This window comes from Metopolophium dirhodum, chromosome 1 (assembly GCF_019925205.1).
Source record: "Metopolophium dirhodum isolate CAU chromosome 1, ASM1992520v1, whole genome shotgun sequence".
Lineage (NCBI taxonomy): Eukaryota > Metazoa > Arthropoda > Insecta > Hemiptera > Aphididae > Metopolophium > Metopolophium dirhodum.
Window position 1 is genome coordinate 241,962 of NC_083560.1, and position 19,049 is coordinate 261,010.

General features: G+C 27.6%; 1 protein-coding gene across 1 annotated transcript; it reads left to right on the forward strand.

The window, feature by feature from the left end:
- The first annotated feature begins 484 nt into the window (after positions 1-484).
- On the forward strand, positions 485-3,250 carry LOC132936796 (uncharacterized). Its single transcript, XM_061003558.1, has 4 exons — positions 485-556; positions 640-744; positions 1,277-1,393; positions 1,556-3,250. Exons 1-4 carry the CDS (start codon positions 485-487, stop codon positions 3,248-3,250), a joined length of 1,989 nt encoding a protein of 662 aa, XP_060859541.1.
- Positions 3,251-19,049: the final 15,799 nt, after the last annotated feature.

The following is a 19,049-nucleotide window of genomic DNA, read 5'->3' on the forward strand; positions in this document are numbered from 1 at the left end:
CTAGATAAATATTATAGTACCCCTACAAAATTATAAAACCAATGTTACTAAAATTCTTAAATAATATAAATTATTTATAAAATTAGAAGAATATATTTCTTGTTATTATTGTCAACGACGGTATTACGATAATACGAGAACCTGTGTGCGGGCATGCACTATACATCGTTCTCTACTAGCCATAAATCATGAGCTTATTACAATTAATTAGGTATAGGTTTATTTCCCCATCCATTTTAAAAATAAATTAAAATTAACTTCGTAGAAATGAGAACGCACCAGAACGCTGATGAAAACCGGTTGAACCTCTGATAACGATGCGTCGATGCGCGATGCAGTGCGTTTTTGAAATAGTATTATAGCATATTATTTCATTACGACTTAAGAGTCTAACGACTTCTCGTATAAGGCGCCCGTTGTCTAGTAAAAGGTATAAACATTTTATTACTTGTGAATTGTGACTTTATATTTGAGCAGTTAAATTATGGATCGATTTATAACTTCCACATCAAATAAAAAAATTCGTTTGAACGTTGAACCAGCAGAAGCTCAAAATGTGGACGACCCAACAACATTTCTACTCACGTTTCACTTGCACCTGCACCTTATTATACATATTTATTTGATGAATTCTATAAGCTTCGAAATGTGGAAAATCTTAAAGTAACAGCTGTTTGTCAAAACTGTTCTAAAGTTGTTAGTGGGTCCACAAAATCAAGTGGTAATTTTTTAAGCCATATCAAGGTAAGCTTAATTATTTAAAGTTAATTTGATTTAAAAAAAGATTGATAAACAACACTTAAATACGTAGTTTGTTTATTAAGTATATTTAGGTATAGTTTATCTTGTTGGTGCTTATAATTTAATACTTAAGCAATTTAGATCAGTACCCCTCATAGACCATAATCCATAGTAGTATAGTTTATTACCCCCTCAATTCTCATCGACCATAGTAGTATAGTTTAGTTGCCTCATATTTTATTTGATCAGTTGATTACCCATACCATCATAATTTAATATATGTAAATTTATTATACTAGGTAATGTTCAGTATCTAAAAATACATAGGTAGTTTTATGTCTTAAATTTAAAAAATACAATATAATTTTGCTACTTGATAGTAGCAACTTGCTACTATGGCTTGATTTTCAGAAAAATGTAGGTATACTTATATGGTCATAAATCCTATATTTTTGACTTAACAATTATTATTATTATTATAAAAATTATTGAACTATATTTTAAATTTATAGTTGAATTTATCTAATATTTATAGCGGAAACATAAGTCATTATTGCCTAAAGTAGAAAACGCAAGAAAAAAAAAAGATCAAGAAACATCAACAATGATTCAATCAAAAATCTATGATACCCCAAAAGTTTCAAAAGAACTGGTTAGTAACTATCTATACTTTAATATACTAATAACTTAAGTCGTGGGTATATCAACAGTTTAACTCATTTTTATTTTTATTACTGTGTGATGATTTTGTGACAATTCTAAAACGTAAGTGTGACATTTTATGTCTTTCTAAATTATAATTATTTTATTACAGGTGAAGGTTTTAGTTTTTAACTACATTGTTGAAGAAATGAAACCACTAGCGACATGTGAAAAACCATCATTCAAACGGTTGATTCAAGGCCTTACATCAGATTCTATCGTACTTCCATACAGAAAAGCTCTTGTTAGTGAACTAAACCATAAATACAAAGCTTATGTAGAAATGTTAACTGGATTTATTGAAAAACAAAGTTTTGTGTGTGTTACTGCTGATATTTGGAGTTCCAACAATAAGAGCTATTTGGGAATGACTTGTCATTTTATCGATGAACTTAACTACAGTAGGTATTCTTATATATTAGCTTGCAGGCGTATAAAAGGAAATCATACTTATTTAAATATTGCCAAAGTAATCATTGAAATAATGCTGGACTTTAAGATTGAAAATGAAAAAGTTACCCACGTAGTTACTGACAATGCCTCAAATTTTGGCAAAGTATTTCGTACGTTTTCAAAACAATATAATGTGACTGATGATACACATGTTTCTGATTCAAATTATTTAGGCTTAATAAGCAGTGATGACTCAGATAGTGATGTTAACATAAGTAGTGATGATGATGTAAATAATTCTAATCTTGAATTTGATGTTGTAGATTTATCGTCATTGATGTTGAATCATAAAGAAACTATTACTAATACAATTTCTCTACCAAGTCATTTAACATGTTCTGCACACACGTTAAATCTAATAGCTACAGCTGATACTGCCAAAATAGTCGATCAAGCCTATAATTCAATTTCTAAAATTACATTTAAAAAGTTATCATCATTTTGGAATCTTCTTAGTCGAAGTACTGTAGTCTCAGATAAAGTTTTTGATTTATGTAGTTGTAAATTTCCAGTTCCTAATTTGACAAGATGGAATTCTATGTATGATGCTGTACATAAAGTAGTTACAAATAAACAGAATTTAGTCTTGGTGTTTAATGAGTTAAAAATGAAAAAAATTAAAAAAAATGAATGGGGTTTCTTAGAAGAATATTGTAAGGTGATGGGTCCACTTGCAATTTCATTGGATAAATTGCAGGGTGAAAGGTCTTGTCATTTAGGTTTTGTTGCCCCTACTATACTGGCATTAAGACTTTTGTTAATACAGATGAATAACTTGGTCCACTGTAGACCTTTATGTTTCAATATTATAAGCAGTTTAGAAAAAAGATTTGATTATATATTAGATTTAAAAAAAGTTAAAAGCAAATCCTTCATTTTATCAGCTATAAGCCACCCAAAGTTTAAACTATCCTGGATACCCGATAGATACAAATCATATTGTAAACAAATATTTTTTGATGAGTGCTATTTAATTAATACTGATAAAGATGCTGTTTTGAATACTAATGAAAATGTAGATAGTGACAGCAGTGACCAAGAATTTTTTCAAGTCCTATCAGAGAATTGTTTAGATGTGGAAATTGATATTCAAAGCAATCATAATAGTGTTAATGTTCAAGCTATGGAATATTTTAACTCAAAAAATAAAGATTTTACTGTTCTTAATTCATTTCCAATCATAAAAAAAATTTTTCTCAAATACAATACAACACTTCCCTCTTCTGCGCCGGTAGAGCGTTTATTTAGTAGTGGATCACAGATCATGACACCGAGGAGAAATCGTTTAAACGATAAAACGTTTGAGATGCTCTTATGTTGTAGATGTCAGAATCTTAATTCAAACAAGTTCTAATTGCATGTAGTTCTAATAATTGTTAATATTTACTGTATGTCTGTATGAAAATTATGACATTTAAAAAAGGTTTATAAACATTGTTATTTGTTTTTGTTTTAAAATATTTTTTTTTCTTAATATTTTGCAGTTTTAATTTTATAATTTATATTTTGTTTTATAAACTATTAACAATGTTGTATTCAATAATAAAACAATATATATTATACATTATATTTTAGCATTCAACTATTTCTTACCAAACATTGATTATAATGTAATATTTACTATTTATATGTTTTTTAAATATTTAAGGTGAAGTTTATCCTTTTTTATATTGGTTTAATATGATTTACAAGTGGCTATAGCCTATAAGTGCATACAGAGGCATTTGACTATATTTATTTAGAACCAACTTTTCCTTGAGATAATACAAAGAAATAATTTTTTACTTGATTAGTTTGTATTAAAATGTATAAATTATTATTAATTCATTATTGTATGCATTTGTATAACTAAGTAGGGGTAGAATTATTATAGTACTTATTAAAGAATAAAGAGTCAGCTAACTACATCATTTTAAACATTCAAACCGATACCAGTATTCCAAGTATTGGTTTAAATGTTTTGATGTTTCATTCTTATAGCTATAATATTCAAATAGTTAAATTAAAAGGCTCAATCCGTTGTAATTATAAATATTATGTCATTATATTAATATATATCTAATATTACAAAAATACTAAAAAACATTAATAATAAGTGTAAAAAAATGATATTTATCTAGATATTTATCTAGATAAATGTATTGTTGTATTTATCTTTATCTAGATGAATTACATTTATGTTATCTTTATTTTTATCTAGATAATATTTTGTTAAAATTATCTTATCTTATCTAGATAATTTTTTAGTTATCTATTCCCAACACTGTCTATATGCAAAAGTAATTTCTAGAAAATGTGACAATCAAAATGAATATTAAAGCATTTAACATTTGTTCACTTTAATCAGAATAAGTCGCTGTTTAGATGGGTTTTTCACGGCAGTTTAACTACTGTTTTGGGTATTTGAAGTGGAACGTTTGATTGGTTATACGATGAAATTTACACAATGTATTATGTAAGTATGACTTTTTATGTCCTAGAAAACATTCCGTTTTGATACAATTATTATATTATTAGTGATTATAATGTTATAGAAATATTTTAATATGGAAATATGTTTCTGGGGTAGGGAGTAGGTATTTAAGGGTAAATTTTAGACAATACTCATAAAAAATCACAACTATTTGTAATGACTTTTTTAAATTAAATAATAAGGGACATGCAAAAGTACTGTCCCGTTAACTTTTAGGTAGGAATGAGGTGTCTATATGCTATAGTAAGTTCTAAAAAATGTAACCTTCAAAATCTATATTGAAGCATTTAATATTTGTTCACTCTAAACAGAATAAGTCGGAGATCTGTTTAGATGGGTATTTCGCGGCAGTTTAACTACTATTTTGGGTATTTGAATTGGAACGTTTGATTGGTTATACGATGACATGTACACAATGTATTATGTAAGTATGACTTTTTATGTCCTAGAAAACATTCCGTTTTGATAAAATTATTATATTATTAGTGATTATAATGTTATAGTAATATTTTAATATGGACATATGTTTCTGGGGTAGAGAGTTGGTAATTAAGGGTAAATTTTAGACAATACTCATAAAAAATCACAACTATTTGTAAATACTTTTTTAAGTTGAATAATTTGGGACATGCAAAAGTACTTTCCCATTATTTTTTAAGTAGGAATTTCGTTGTCTATATAATAAGTTAATTTCTCAAGAATGTAACATTCAAAATCTATATTAAAGCATTTAACATTTGTTCACTCTAATCAGAATAAGTCGCTGATCTGTTTAGGTGGGGTTTTCGCGGCAGTTAAACTACTATTTTGGGTATTTGAATTGGAACGTTTGATTGAATATACGATGTCGTTTAGACTATGTATTAAGTTAGTATGACTTTTTTATGTCCTAGAAAACATTCCGTTTTGAAAAAATGAAAATATTATTAGTGATTTTAATGTTATAGTAATATTTTAATATGGAAATATGTTTCTGGGGTAAGGAGTAGGTAATTAAGGATACATTTTAGACAATACTCATAAAAAATAACAACTATTTGAAATGACTTTTTTAAATTGAATAATTAGGGACATGCAAAGTACTTTCCCGTTCACTTTTAGGTAGGAATGAGGTGTCTATATGCTAAAGTAATTTCTAAAAAATGTGACAATCAAAATGAATATTAAAGCATTTAACATTTGTTCACTCTAATCAGAATAAGTCGCTGATCTGTTTAGATGGGTTTTTCGCGGCAGTTTAACTACTATTTTGGGTATTTGAATTGGAACGTTTGATTGGTTATACGATGACATTTACACAATGTATTATGTAAGTATGACTTTTTATGTCCTAGAAAACATTCCGTTTTGAAAAAATGAAAATATTCATAGGGATTATAATGTTATAGTAATATTTTAATATGGAAATATGTTTCTGGGGTAGGGAATAGGTAATTAAGGGTAAATTTTAGACAATACTCATAAAAAATCACAACTATTTGTAATGACTTTTTTAAATTAAATAACAAGGGACATGCAAAAGTACTGTCCCGTTAACTTTTAGGTAGGAATGAGGTGTCTATATGCTATAGTAAGTTCTAAAAAATGTAACCTTCAAAATCTATATTGAAGCATTTAATATTTGTTCACTCTAAACAGAATAAGTCGGAGATCTGTTTAGATGGGTATTTCGCGGCAGTTTAACTACTATTTTGGGTATTTGAATTGGAACGTTTGATTGGTTATACGATGACATGTACACAATGTATTATGTAAGTATGACTTTTTATGTCCTAGAAAACATTCCGTTTTGATAAAATTATTATATTATTAGTGATTATAATGTTATAGTAATATTTTAATATGGACATATGTTTCTGGGGTAGAGAGTTGGTAATTAAGGGTAAATTTTAGACAATACTCATAAAAAATCACAACTATTTGTAAATACTTTTTTAAGTTGAATAATTTGGGACATGCAAAAGTACTTTCCCATTATTTTTTAAGTAGGAATTTCGTTGTCTATATAATAAGTTAATTTCTCAAGAATGTAACATTCAAATTCTATATTAAAGCATTTAACATTTGTTCACTCTAATCAGAATAAGTCGCTGATCTGTTTAGGTGGGGTTTTCGCGGCAGTTAAACTACTATTTTGGGTATTTGAATTGGAACGTTTGATTGAATATACGATGTCGTTTAGACTATGTATTAAGTTAGTATGACTTTTTTATGTCCTAGAAAACATTCCGTTTTGAAAAAATGAAAATATTATTAGTGATTTTAATGTTATAGTAATATTTTAATATGGAAATATGTTTCTGGGGTAAGGAGTAGGTAATTAAGGATACATTTTAGACAATACTCATAAAAAATAACAACTATTTGAAATGACTTTTTTAAATTGAATAATTAGGGACATGCAAAGTACTTTCCCGTTCACTTTTAGGTAGGAATGAGGTGTCTATATGCTAAAGTAATTTCTAAAAAATGTGACAATCAAAATGGTTATTAAAGCATTTAACATTTGTTCACTTTAATCAGAATAAGTCGCTGTTTAGATGGGTTTTTCACGGCAGTTTAACTACTGTTTTGGGTATTTGAAGTGGAACGTTTGATTGGTTATACGATGACATTTACACAATGTATTATGTAAGTATGACTTTTTATGTCCTAGAAAACATTCCGTTTTGAAAAAATGAAAATATTCATAGGGATTATAATGTTATAGTAATATTTTAATATGGAAATATGTTTCTGGGGTAGGGAATAGGTAATTAAGGGTAAATTTTAGACAATACTCATAAAAAATCACAACTATTTGTAATGACTTTTTTAAATTAAATAACAAGGGACATGCAAAAGTACTGTCCCGTTAACTTTTAGGTAGGAATGAGGTGTCTATATGCTATAGTAAGTTCTAAAAAATGTAACCTTCAAAATCTATATTGAAGCATTTAATATTTGTTCACTCTAAACAGAATAAGTCGGAGATCTGTTTAGATGGGTATTTCGCGGCAGTTTAACTACTATTTTGGGTATTTGAATTGGAACGTTTGATTGGTTATACGATGACATGTACACAATGTATTATGTAAGTATGACTTTTTATGTCCTAGAAAACATTCCGTTTTGATAAAATTATTATATTATTAGTGATTATAATGTTATAGTAATATTTTAATATGGACATATGTTTCTGGGGTAGAGAGTTGGTAATTAAGGGTAAATTTTAGACAATACTCATAAAAAATCACAACTATTTGTAAATACTTTTTTAAGTTGAATAATTTGGGACATGCAAAAGTACTTTCCCATTATTTTTTAAGTAGGAATTTCGTTGTCTATATAATAAGTTAATTTCTCAAGAATGTAACATTCAAAATCTATATTAAAGCATTTAACATTTGTTCACTCTAATCAGAATAAGTCGCTGATCTGTTTAGGTGGGGTTTTCGCGGCAGTTAAACTACTATTTTGGGTATTTGAATTGGAACGTTTGATTGAATATACGATGTCGTTTAGACTATGTATTAAGTTAGTATGACTTTTTTATGTCCTAGAAAACATTCCGTTTTGAAAAAATGAAAATATTATTAGTGATTTTAATGTTATAGTAATATTTTAATATGGAAATATGTTTCTGGGGTAAGGAGTAGGTAATTAAGGATACATTTTAGACAATACTCATAAAAAATAACAACTATTTGAAATTACTTTTTTAAATTGAATAATTAGGGACATGCAAAGTACTTTCCCGTTCACTTTTAGGTAGGAATGAGGTGTCTATATGCTAAAGTAATTTCTAAAAAATGTGACAATCAAAATGGTTATTAAAGCATTTAACATTTGTTCACTTTAATCAGAATAAGTCGCTGTTTAGATGGGTTTTTCACGGCAGTTTAACTACTGTTTTGGGTATTTGAAGTGGAACGTTTGATTGGTTATACGATGAAATTTACACAATGTATTATGTAAGTATGACTTTTTATGTCCTAGAAAACATTCCGTTTTGAAAAAATGAAAATATTCATAGGGATTATAATGTTATAGTAATATTTTAATATGGAAATATGTTTCTGGGGTAGGGAATAGGTAATTAAGGGTAAATTTTGGACAATACTCATAAAAAATCACAACTATTTGTAATGACTTTTTTAAATTAAATAATAAGGGACATGCAAAAGTACTGTCCCGTTAACTTTTAGGTAGGAATGAGGTGTCTATATGCTATAGTAAGTTCTAAAAAATGTAACCTTCAAAATCTATATTGAAGCATTTAATATTTGTTCACTCTAAATAGAATAAGTCGGAGATCTGTTTAGATGGGTATTTCGCGGCAGTTTAACTACTATTTTGGGTATTTGAATTGGAACGTTTGATTGGTTATACGATGACATGTACACAATGTATTATGTAAGTATGACTTTTTATGTCCTAGAAAACATTCCGTTTTGATAAAATTATTATATTATTAGTGATTATAATGTTATAGTATTATTTTAATATAGACATATGTTTCTGGGGTAGAGAGTTGGTAATTAAGGGTAAATTTTAGACAATACTCATAAAAAATCACAACTATTTGTAAATACTTTTTTAAGTTGAATAATTTGGGACATGCAAAAGTACTTTCCCATTATTTTTTAAGTAGGAATTTCGTTGTCTATATAATAAGTTAATTTCTAAAAAATGTAAAAATCAAAATCTATATTAAAGCATTTAACATTTGTTCACTCTAATCAGAATAAGTCGCTGATCTGTTTAGGTGGGGTTTTCGCGGCAGTTAAACTACTATTTTGGGTATTTGAATTGGAACGTTTGATTGAATATACGATGTCGTTTAGACTATGTATTAAGTTAGTATGACTTTTTTATGTCCTAGAAAACATTCCGGTTTGAAAAAATGAAAATATTATTAGTGATTTTAATGTTATAGTAATATTTTAATATGGAAATATGTTTCTGGGGTAAGGAGTAGGTAATTAAGGATACATTTTAGACAATACTCATAAAAAATCACAACTATTTGTAAATTCTTTTTTAAGTTGAATAATTTGGGACATGCAAAAGTACTTTCCCGTTGTTTTTTAAGTAGGAATTTCGTTGTCTTTATAATAAGTTAATTTCTAAAAAATGTAACAATCAGAATCTATATTAAAGCATTTAACATTTGTTCACTCTAATCAGAATAAGTTGTTGGTCTGTGTAGATGGGTTTTTCGCAGCGGTTAAACTACTATTTTGGGTATTTGAATTGGAATTTTTGATTGGTTATACGATGACATTTACACAATGTATTATTAAGTATGACTTTTTATGTCCTAGAAAACTTTCCGTTTTGAAAAAATGAAAATATTATTAGGGATTATAATGTTATAGTTATATTTTAATATGAAAATATTATTTCCGGGGTAGGGAGTAAGTAATTAAGGATACATTTTAGACAATACTCATAAAAAATCACAACTATTTGTAACGACTTTTTTAAATTGAATAATAAGGGACATGCAAAAGAACTGTCTCGTTAACTTTTAGGTAGGAATGAGGTGTCTATATGCTAAAGTAATTTCTAGAAAATGTGACAATCAAAATGAATATTAAAGCATTTAACATTTGTTCACTCTAATCAGAATAAGTCGCTGTTTAGATGGGTTTTTTGCGGCAGTTTAACTACTATTTTGGGTATTTGAATTGGAACGTTTGATTGGTTATACGATGACATGTACACAATGTATTATGTAAGTATGACTTTTTATGTCCTAGAAAACATTCCGTTTTGATAAAATTATTATATTATTAGTGATTATAATGTTATAGTAATATTTAAATATGGACATATGTTTCTGGGGTAGGGAGTTGGTAATTAAGGGTAAATTTTAGACAATACTCATAAAAAATCACAACTATTTGTAAAGACTTTTTTAAATTGAATAATAAGGGACATGCAAAAGTACTGTCCCGTTAAATTTTAGGTAGGAATGAGGTGTCTATATGCTAAAGTTATTTCTAGAAAATGTGACAATCAAAATGAATATTAAAGCATTTAACATTTGTTCACTCTAATCAGAATAAGTCGCTGTTTAGATGGGTTTTTCACGGTAGTTTAACTACTGTTTTGGGTATTTGAAGTGGAACGTTTGATTGAATATACGATGTCGTTTAGACTATGTATTAAGTTAGTATGACTTTTTTATGTCCTAGAAAACATTCCGTTTTGAAAAAATGAAAATATTATTAGTGATTTTAATGTTATAGTAATATTTTAATATGGAAATATGTTTCTGGGGTAAGGAGTAGGTAATTAAGGATACATTTTAGACAATACTCATAAAAAATCACAACTATTTGTAAATACTTTTTTAAGTTGAATAATTTGGGACATGCAAAAGTACTTTCCCATTATTTTTTAAGTAGGAATTTCGTTGTCTATATAATAAGTTAATTTCTCAAGAATGTAACATTCAAAATCTATATTAAAGCATTTAACATTTGTTCACTCTAATCAGAATAAGTCGCTGATCTGTTTAGATGAGGTTTTCGCGGCAGTTTAACTACTAATTTGGGTATTTAAATTGGAACGTTTGATTGGTTATACGATGACATTTACACAATGTATTCTGTAAGTATGACTTTCTTATGTCCTAGAAAACATTCCGTTTAGAATAAATGAAAATATTCATAGGGATTATAATGTTATAGTAATATTTTAATATGGAAATATGTTTCTGGGGTAAGGAGTAGGTAATTAAGGATACATTTTAGACAATAATCATAAAAAATAACAACTATTTGAAATGACTTTTTTAAATTGAATAATTAGGGACATGCAAAGTACTTTCCCGTTAACTTTTAGGTAGGAATGAGGTGTCTATATGCTAAAAAAATTTCTAGAAAATGTGACACTCAAAATGAATATTAAAGCATTTAACATTTGTTCACTCTAATCAGAATAAGTTGTTGGTCTGTGTAGATGGGTTTTTCGCAGCGGTTAAACTACTATTTTGGGTATTTGAATTGGAACGTTTGATTGGTTATACGATGACATTTACACAATGTATTATTAAGTATGACTTTTTATGTCCTAGAAAACTTTCCGTTTTGAAAAAATGAAAATATTATTAGGGATTATAATGTTATAGTAATATTTTAATATGAAAATATTATTTCCGGGGTAGGGAGTAAGTAATTAAGGATACATTTTAGACAATACTCATAAAAAATCACAACTATTTGTAACGACTTTTTTAAATTGAATAATAAGGGACATGCAAAAGAACTGTCTCGTTAACTTTTAGGTAGGAATGAGGTGTCTATATGCTAAAGTAATTTCTAGAAAATGTGACAATCAAAATGAATATTAAAGCATTTAACATTTGTTCACTCTAATCAGAATAAGTCGCTGTTTAGATGGGTTTTTTGCGGCAGTTTAACTACTATTTTGGGTATTTGAATTGGAACGTTTGATTGGTTATACGATGACATGTACACAATGTATTATGTAAGTATGACTTTTTATGTCCTAGAAAACATTCCGTTTTGATAAAATTATTATATTATTAGTGATTATAATGTTATAGTAATATTTAAATATGGACATATGTTTCTGGGGTAGGGAGTTGGTAATTAAGGGTAAATTTTAGACAATACTCATAAAAAATCACAACTATTTGTAAAGACTTTTTTAAATTGAATAATAAGGGACATGCAAAGTACTTTCCCGTTCACTTTTAGGTAGGAATGAGGTGTCTATATGCTAAAGTAATTTCTAAAAAATGTGACAATCAAAATGAATATTAAAGCATTTAACATTTGTTCACTCTAATCAGAATAAGTCGCTGTTTAGATGAGTTTTTCGCGGCAGTTTAACTACTATTTTGGGTATTTGAATTGGAACGTTTGATTGGTTATACGATGACATTTACACAATGTATTATGTAAGTATGACTTTTTATGTCCTAGAAAACATTCCGTTTTGATAAAATTATTATATTATTAGTGATTATAATGTTATAGTAATATTTTAATATGGACATATGTTTCTGGGGTAGAGAGTTGGTAATTAAGGGTAAATTTTAGACAATACTCATAAAAAATCACAACTATTTGTAAAGACTTTTTTAAATTGAATAATAAGGGACATGCAAAAGTACTGTCCCGTTAAATTTTAGGTAGGAATGAGGTGTCTATATGCTAAAGTTATTTCTAGAAAATGTGACAATCAAAATGAATATTAAAGCATTTAACATTTGTTCACTCTAATCAGAATAAGTCGCTGTTTAGATGGGTTTTTCACGGTAGTTTAACTACTGTTTTGGGTATTTGAAGTGGAACGTTTGATTGAATATACGATGTCGTTTAGACTATGTATTAAGTTAGTATGACTTTTTTATGTCCTAGAAAACATTCCGTTTTGAAAAAATGAAAATATTATTAGTGATTTTAATGTTATAGTAATATTTTAATATGGAAATATGTTTCTGGGGTAAGGAGTAGGTAATTAAGGATACATTTTAGACAATACTCATAAAAAATAACAACTATTTGAAATGACTTTTTTAAATTGAATAATTAGGGACATGCAAAGTACTTTCCCGTTCACTTTTAGGTAGGAATGAGGTGTCTATATGCTAAAGTAATTTCTAAAAAATGTGACAATCAAAATGAATATTAAAGCATTTAACATTTGTTCACTCTAATCAGCATAAGTCGCTGTTTAGATGAGTTTTTCGCGGCAGTTTAACTACTATTTTGGGTATTTGAATTGGAACGTTTGATTGGTTATACGATGACATTTACACAATGTATTATGTAAGTATGACTTTTTATGTCCTAGAAAACATTCCGTTTTGAAAAAATGAAAATATTCATAGGGATTATAATGTTATAGTTATATTTTAATATGGAAATATGTTTCTGGGGTAGGGAATAGGTAATTAAGGGTAAATTTTAGACAATACTCATAAAAAATCACAACTATTTGTAATGACTTTTTTAAATTAAATAACAAGGGACATGCAAAAGTACTGTCCCGTTAACTTTTAGGTAGGAATGAGGTGTCTATATGCTATAGTAAGTTCTAAAAAATGTAACCTTCAAAATCTATATTGAAGCATTTAATATTTGTTCACTCTAAACAGAATAAGTCGGAGATCTGTTTAGTTGGGTATTTCACGGCAGTTTAACTACTATTTTGGGTATTTGAATTGGAACGTTTGATTGGTTATACGATGACATGTACACAATGTATTATGTAAGTATGACTTTTTATGTCCTAGAAAACATTCCGTTTTGATAAAATTATTATATTATTAGTGATTATAATGTTATAGTAATATTTTAATATGGACATATGTTTCTGGGGTAGAGAGTTGGTAATTAAGGGTAAATTTTAGACAATACTCATAAAAAATCACAACTATTTGTGAATACTTTTTTAAGTTGAATAATTTGGGACATGCAAAAGTACTTTCCCATTATTTTTTAAGTAGGAATTTCGTTGTCTATATAATAAGTTAATTTCTAAAAAATGTAAAAATCAAAATCTATATTAAAGCATTTAATATTTGTTCACTCTAATCAGAATAAGTCGCTGATCTGTTTAGATGGGGTTTTCGCGGCAGTTTAACTACTAATTTGGGTATTTAAATTGGAACGTTTGATTGGTTATACGATGACATTTACACAATGTATTCTGTAAGTATGACTTTCTTATGTCCTAGAAAACATTCCGTTTAGAATAAATGAAAATATTCATAGGGATTATAATGTTATAGTAATATTTTAATATGGAAATATGTTTCTGGGGTAAGGAGTAGGTAATTAAGGATACATTTTAGACAAAAATCATAAAAAATAACAACTATTTGAAATGACTTTTTTAAATTGAATAATTAGGGACATGCAAAGTACTTTCCCGTTAACTTTTAGGTAGGAATGAGGTGTCTATATGCTAAAAAAATTTCTAGAAAATGTGACACTCAAAATGAATATTAAAGCATTTAACATTCGTTCACTCTAATCAGAATAAGTTGTTGGTCTGTGTAGATGGGTTTTTCGCAGCGGTTAAACTACTATTTTGGGTATTTGAATTGGAACGTTTGATTGGTTATACGATGACATTTACACAATGTATTATTAAGTATGACTTTTTATGTCCTAGAAAACTTTCCGTTTTGAAAAAATGAAAATATTATTAGGGATTATAATGTTATAGTAATATTTTAATATGAAAATATTATTTCCGGGGTAGGGAGTAAGTAATTAAGGATACATTTTAGACAATACTCATAAAAAATCACAACTATTTGTAACGACTTTTTTAAATTGAATAATAAGGGACATGCAAAAGAACTGTCTCGTTAACTTTTAGGTAGGAATGAGGTGTCTATATGCTAAAGTAATTTCTAGAAAATGTGACAATCAAAATGAATATTAAAGCATTTAACATTTGTTCACTCTAATCAGAATAAGTCGCTGTTTAGATGGGTTTTTTGCGGCAGTTTAACTACTATTTTGGGTATTTGAATTGGAACGTTTGATTGGTTATACGATGACATGTACACAATGTATTATGTAAGTATGACTTTTTATGTCCTAGAAAACATTCCGTTTTGATAAAATTATTATATTATTAGTGATTATAATGTTATAGTAATATTTAAATATGGACATATGTTTCTGGGGTAGGGAGTTGGTAATTAAGGGTAAATTTTAGACAATACTCATAAAAAATCACAACTATTTGTAAAGACTTTTTTAAATTGAATAATAAGGGACATGCAAAAGTACTGTCCCGTTAAATTTTAGGTAGGAATGAGGTGTCTATATGCTAAAGTTATTTCTAGAAAATGTGACAATCAAAATGAATATTAAAGCATTTAACATTTGTTCACTCTAATCAGAATAAGTCGCTGTTTAGATGGGTTTTTCACGGCAGTTTAACTACTATTTTGGGTATTTGAATTGGAACGTTTGACTGAATATACGATGTCATTTACACTATGTTTTATGTAAGTATGACTTTTTTATGTCCTAGAAAATATTCCGTTTTGAAAAAATGAAAATATTATTAGTGATTTTAATGTTTTCGTAATATTTTAATATGGAAATATATTTCTGGGGTAGGGAGTAGGTAATTAAGGGTAAATTCTAGACAATACTCATAAAAAATCACAACTATTTGTAAATTAATTTTTAAGTTGAATAATTTGGGACATGCAAAAGTACTGTCCCGTTAACTTTTAGGTAGGAATGAGGTGTCTCTATGCTAAAGTAATTTCTAGAAAATGTGACAATCAAAATGAATATTAAAGCATTTAACATTTGTTCACTCCAATCAGAATTAGTTTCTGATCTGTTTAAATGGGGTTTTCGCGGCAGTTTAACTACTATTTTGGGTATTTGAATTGGAACGTTGGACTGAATATACGATGTCATTTACACTATGTTTTATGTGAGTATGACTTTTTTATGTCCTAGAAAATATTCCGTTTTGAAAAAATGAAAATATTATTAGTGATTTTAATGTTTTCGTAATATTTTAATATGGAAATATATTTATGGAGTAGGGAGTAGGTAATTAAGGGTAAATTTTAGACAATACTCATAAAAAATCACAACTATTTGTAAATTATTTTTTAAGTTGAATAATTTGGGACATGCAAAAGTACTGTCCCGTTAACTTTTAGGTAGGAATGAGGTGTCTATATGCTAAAGTAATTTCTAGAAAATGTGACAATCAAAATGAATATTAAAGCATTTAACATTTGTTCACTCCAATCAGAATTAGTTTCTGATCTGTTTAAATGGGTTTTTCGCGGCAGTTTAACTACTGTTTTGGGTATTTGAATTGGAATTTTTGATTGGTTATACGATGACATTTACACAATGTATTATGTAAGTATGACTTTCTTATGTCCTAGAAAACATCCCGTTTTGAATAAATGAAAATATTCATAGGGATTATAATGTTATAGTAATATTTAAATATGGAAATATGTTTCTGGGGTAGGGAGTAGGTAAATAAGGATACATTTTAGATAATACTCATAAAAAATCACAACTATTTGTAAAGACTTTTTTAAATTGAATAATTTGGGACATGCAAAAGTACTTTCCCATTATTTTTTATGTAGGAATTTCGTTGTCTATATAATAAGCTAATTTCTAAAAAATGTAACAATCAAAATCTATATTAAAGCATTTAACATTTGTTCACTCTAAACAGAATAAGTCGCTGATCTGTTTAGATGGGGTTTTCGCGGCAGTTTAACTACTATTTTGGGTATTTGAATTGGAACGTTTGACTGAATATACGATGTCATTTACACTATGTTTTATGTAAGTATGACTTTTTTATGTCCTAGAAAATATTCCGTTTTGAAAAAATGAAAATATTATTAGTGATTTTAATGTTTTCGTAATATTTTAATATGGAAATATATTTCTGGGGTAGGGAGTAGGTAATTAAGGGTAAATTCTAGACAATACTCATAAAAAATCACAACTATTTGTAAATTATTTTTTAAGTTGAATAATTTGGGACATGCAAAAGTACTGTCCCGTTAACTTTTAGGTAGGAATGAGGTGTCTCTATGCTAAAGTAATTTCTAGAAAATGTGACAATCAAAATGAATATTAAAGCATTTAACATTTGTTCACTCCAATCAGAATTAGTTTCTGATCTGTTTAAATGGGTTTTTCGCGGCAGTTTAACTACTGTTTTGGGTATTTGAATTGGAATTTTTGATTGGTTATACGATGACATTTACACAATGTATTATGTAAGTATGACTTTCTTATGTCCTAGAAAACATTCCGTTTTGAATAAATGAAAATATTCCTAGGGATTATAATGTTATAGTAATATTTAAATATGGAAATATGTTTCTGGGGTAGGGAGTAGGTAATTAAGGATACATTTTAGATAATACTCATAAAATATCACAACTATTTGTAAAGACTTTTTTAAATTGAATAATTTGGGACATGCAAAAGTACTTTCCCATTATTTTTTATGTAGGAATTTCGTTGTCTATATAATAAGTTAATTTCTAAAAAATGTAACAATCAAAATCTATATTAAAGCATTTAACATTTGTTCACTCTAAACAGAATAAGTCGCTGATCTGTTTAGATGGGGTTTTCGCGGCAGTTTAACTACTATTTTGGGTATTTGAATTGGAACGTTTGACTGAATATACGATGTCATTTACACTATGTTTTATGTAAGTATGACTTTTTTATGTCCTAGAAAATATTCCGTTTTGAAAAAATGAAAATATTATTAGTGATTTTAATGTTTTCGTAATATTTTAATATGGAAATATATTTCTGGGGTAGGGAGTAGGTAATTAAGGGTAAATTCTAGACAATACTCATAAAAAATCACAACTATTTGTAAATTATTTTTTAAGTTGAATAATTTGGGACATGCAAAAGTACTGTCCCGTTAACTTTTAGGTAGGAATGAGGTGTCTCTATGCTAAAGTAATTTCTAGAAAATGTGACAATCAAAATGAATATTAAAGCATTTAACATTTGTTCACTCCAATCAGAATTAGTTTCTGATCTGTTTAAATGGGTTTTTCTCGGCAGTTTAACTACTGTTTTGGGTATTTGAATTGGAATTTTTGATTGGTTATACGATGACATTTACACAATGTATTTTGTAAGTATGACTTTCTTATGTCCTAGAAAACATTCCGTTTTGAATAAATGAAAATATTCCTAGGGATTATAATGTTATAGTAATATTTAAATATGGAAATATGTTTCTGGGGTAGGGAGTAGGTAATTAAGGATACATTTTAGATAATACTCATAAAAAATCACAACTATTTGTAAAGACTTTTTTAAATTGAATAATTTGGGACATGCAAAAGTACTTTCCCATTATTTTTTATGTAGGAATTTCGTTGTCTATATAATAAGTTAATTTCTAAAAAATGTAACAATCAAAATCTATATTAAAGCATTTAACATTTGTTCACTCTAAACAGAATAAGTCGCTGATCTGTTTAGATGGGGTTTTCGCGGCAGTTTAACTACTATTTTGGGTATTTGAATTGGAACGTTTGACTGAATATACGATGTCATTTACACTATGTTTTATGTAAGTATGACTTTTTTATGTCCTAGAAAATATTCCGTTTTGAAAAAATGAAAATATTATTAGTGATTTTAATGTTTTCATAATATTTTAATATGGAAATATATTTCTGGGGTAGGGAGTAGGTAATTAAGGGTAAATTCTAGACAATACTCATAAAAAATCACAACTATTTGTAAATTATTTTTTAAGTTGAATAATTTGGGACATGCAAAAGTACTGTCCCGTTAACTTTTAGGTAGGAATGAGGTGTCTCTATGCTAAAGTAATTTCTAGAAAATGTGACAATCAAAATGAATATTAAAGCATTTAACATTTGTTCACTCCAATCAGAATTAGTTTCTGATCTGTTTAAATGGGTTTTTCGCGGCAGTTTAACTACTGTTTTGGGTATTTGAATTGGAATTTTTGATTGGTTATACGATGACATTTACACAATGTATTATGTAAGTATGACTTTCTTATGTCCTAGAAAACATTCCGTTTTGAATAAATGAAAATATTCCTAGGGATTATAATGTTATAGTAATATTTAAATATGGAAATATGTTTCTGGGGTAGGGAGTAGGTAATTAAGGATACATTTTAG

Excerpts from the sequence above, each read along its gene's own strand:
- LOC132936796 (XM_061003558.1), top strand. The coding sequence starts at position 485 with ATGGATCGATTTATAACTTCCACATCAAATAAAAAAATTCGTTTGAAC. Across the intron at positions 745-1,276 it reads ATTTTTTAAGCCATATCAAG|CGGAAACATAAGTCATTATT; the intron begins GTAAGCTTAATT and ends TAATATTTATAG. Across the intron at positions 1,394-1,555 it reads CAAAAGTTTCAAAAGAACTG|GTGAAGGTTTTAGTTTTTAA; the intron begins GTTAGTAACTAT and ends ATTTTATTACAG.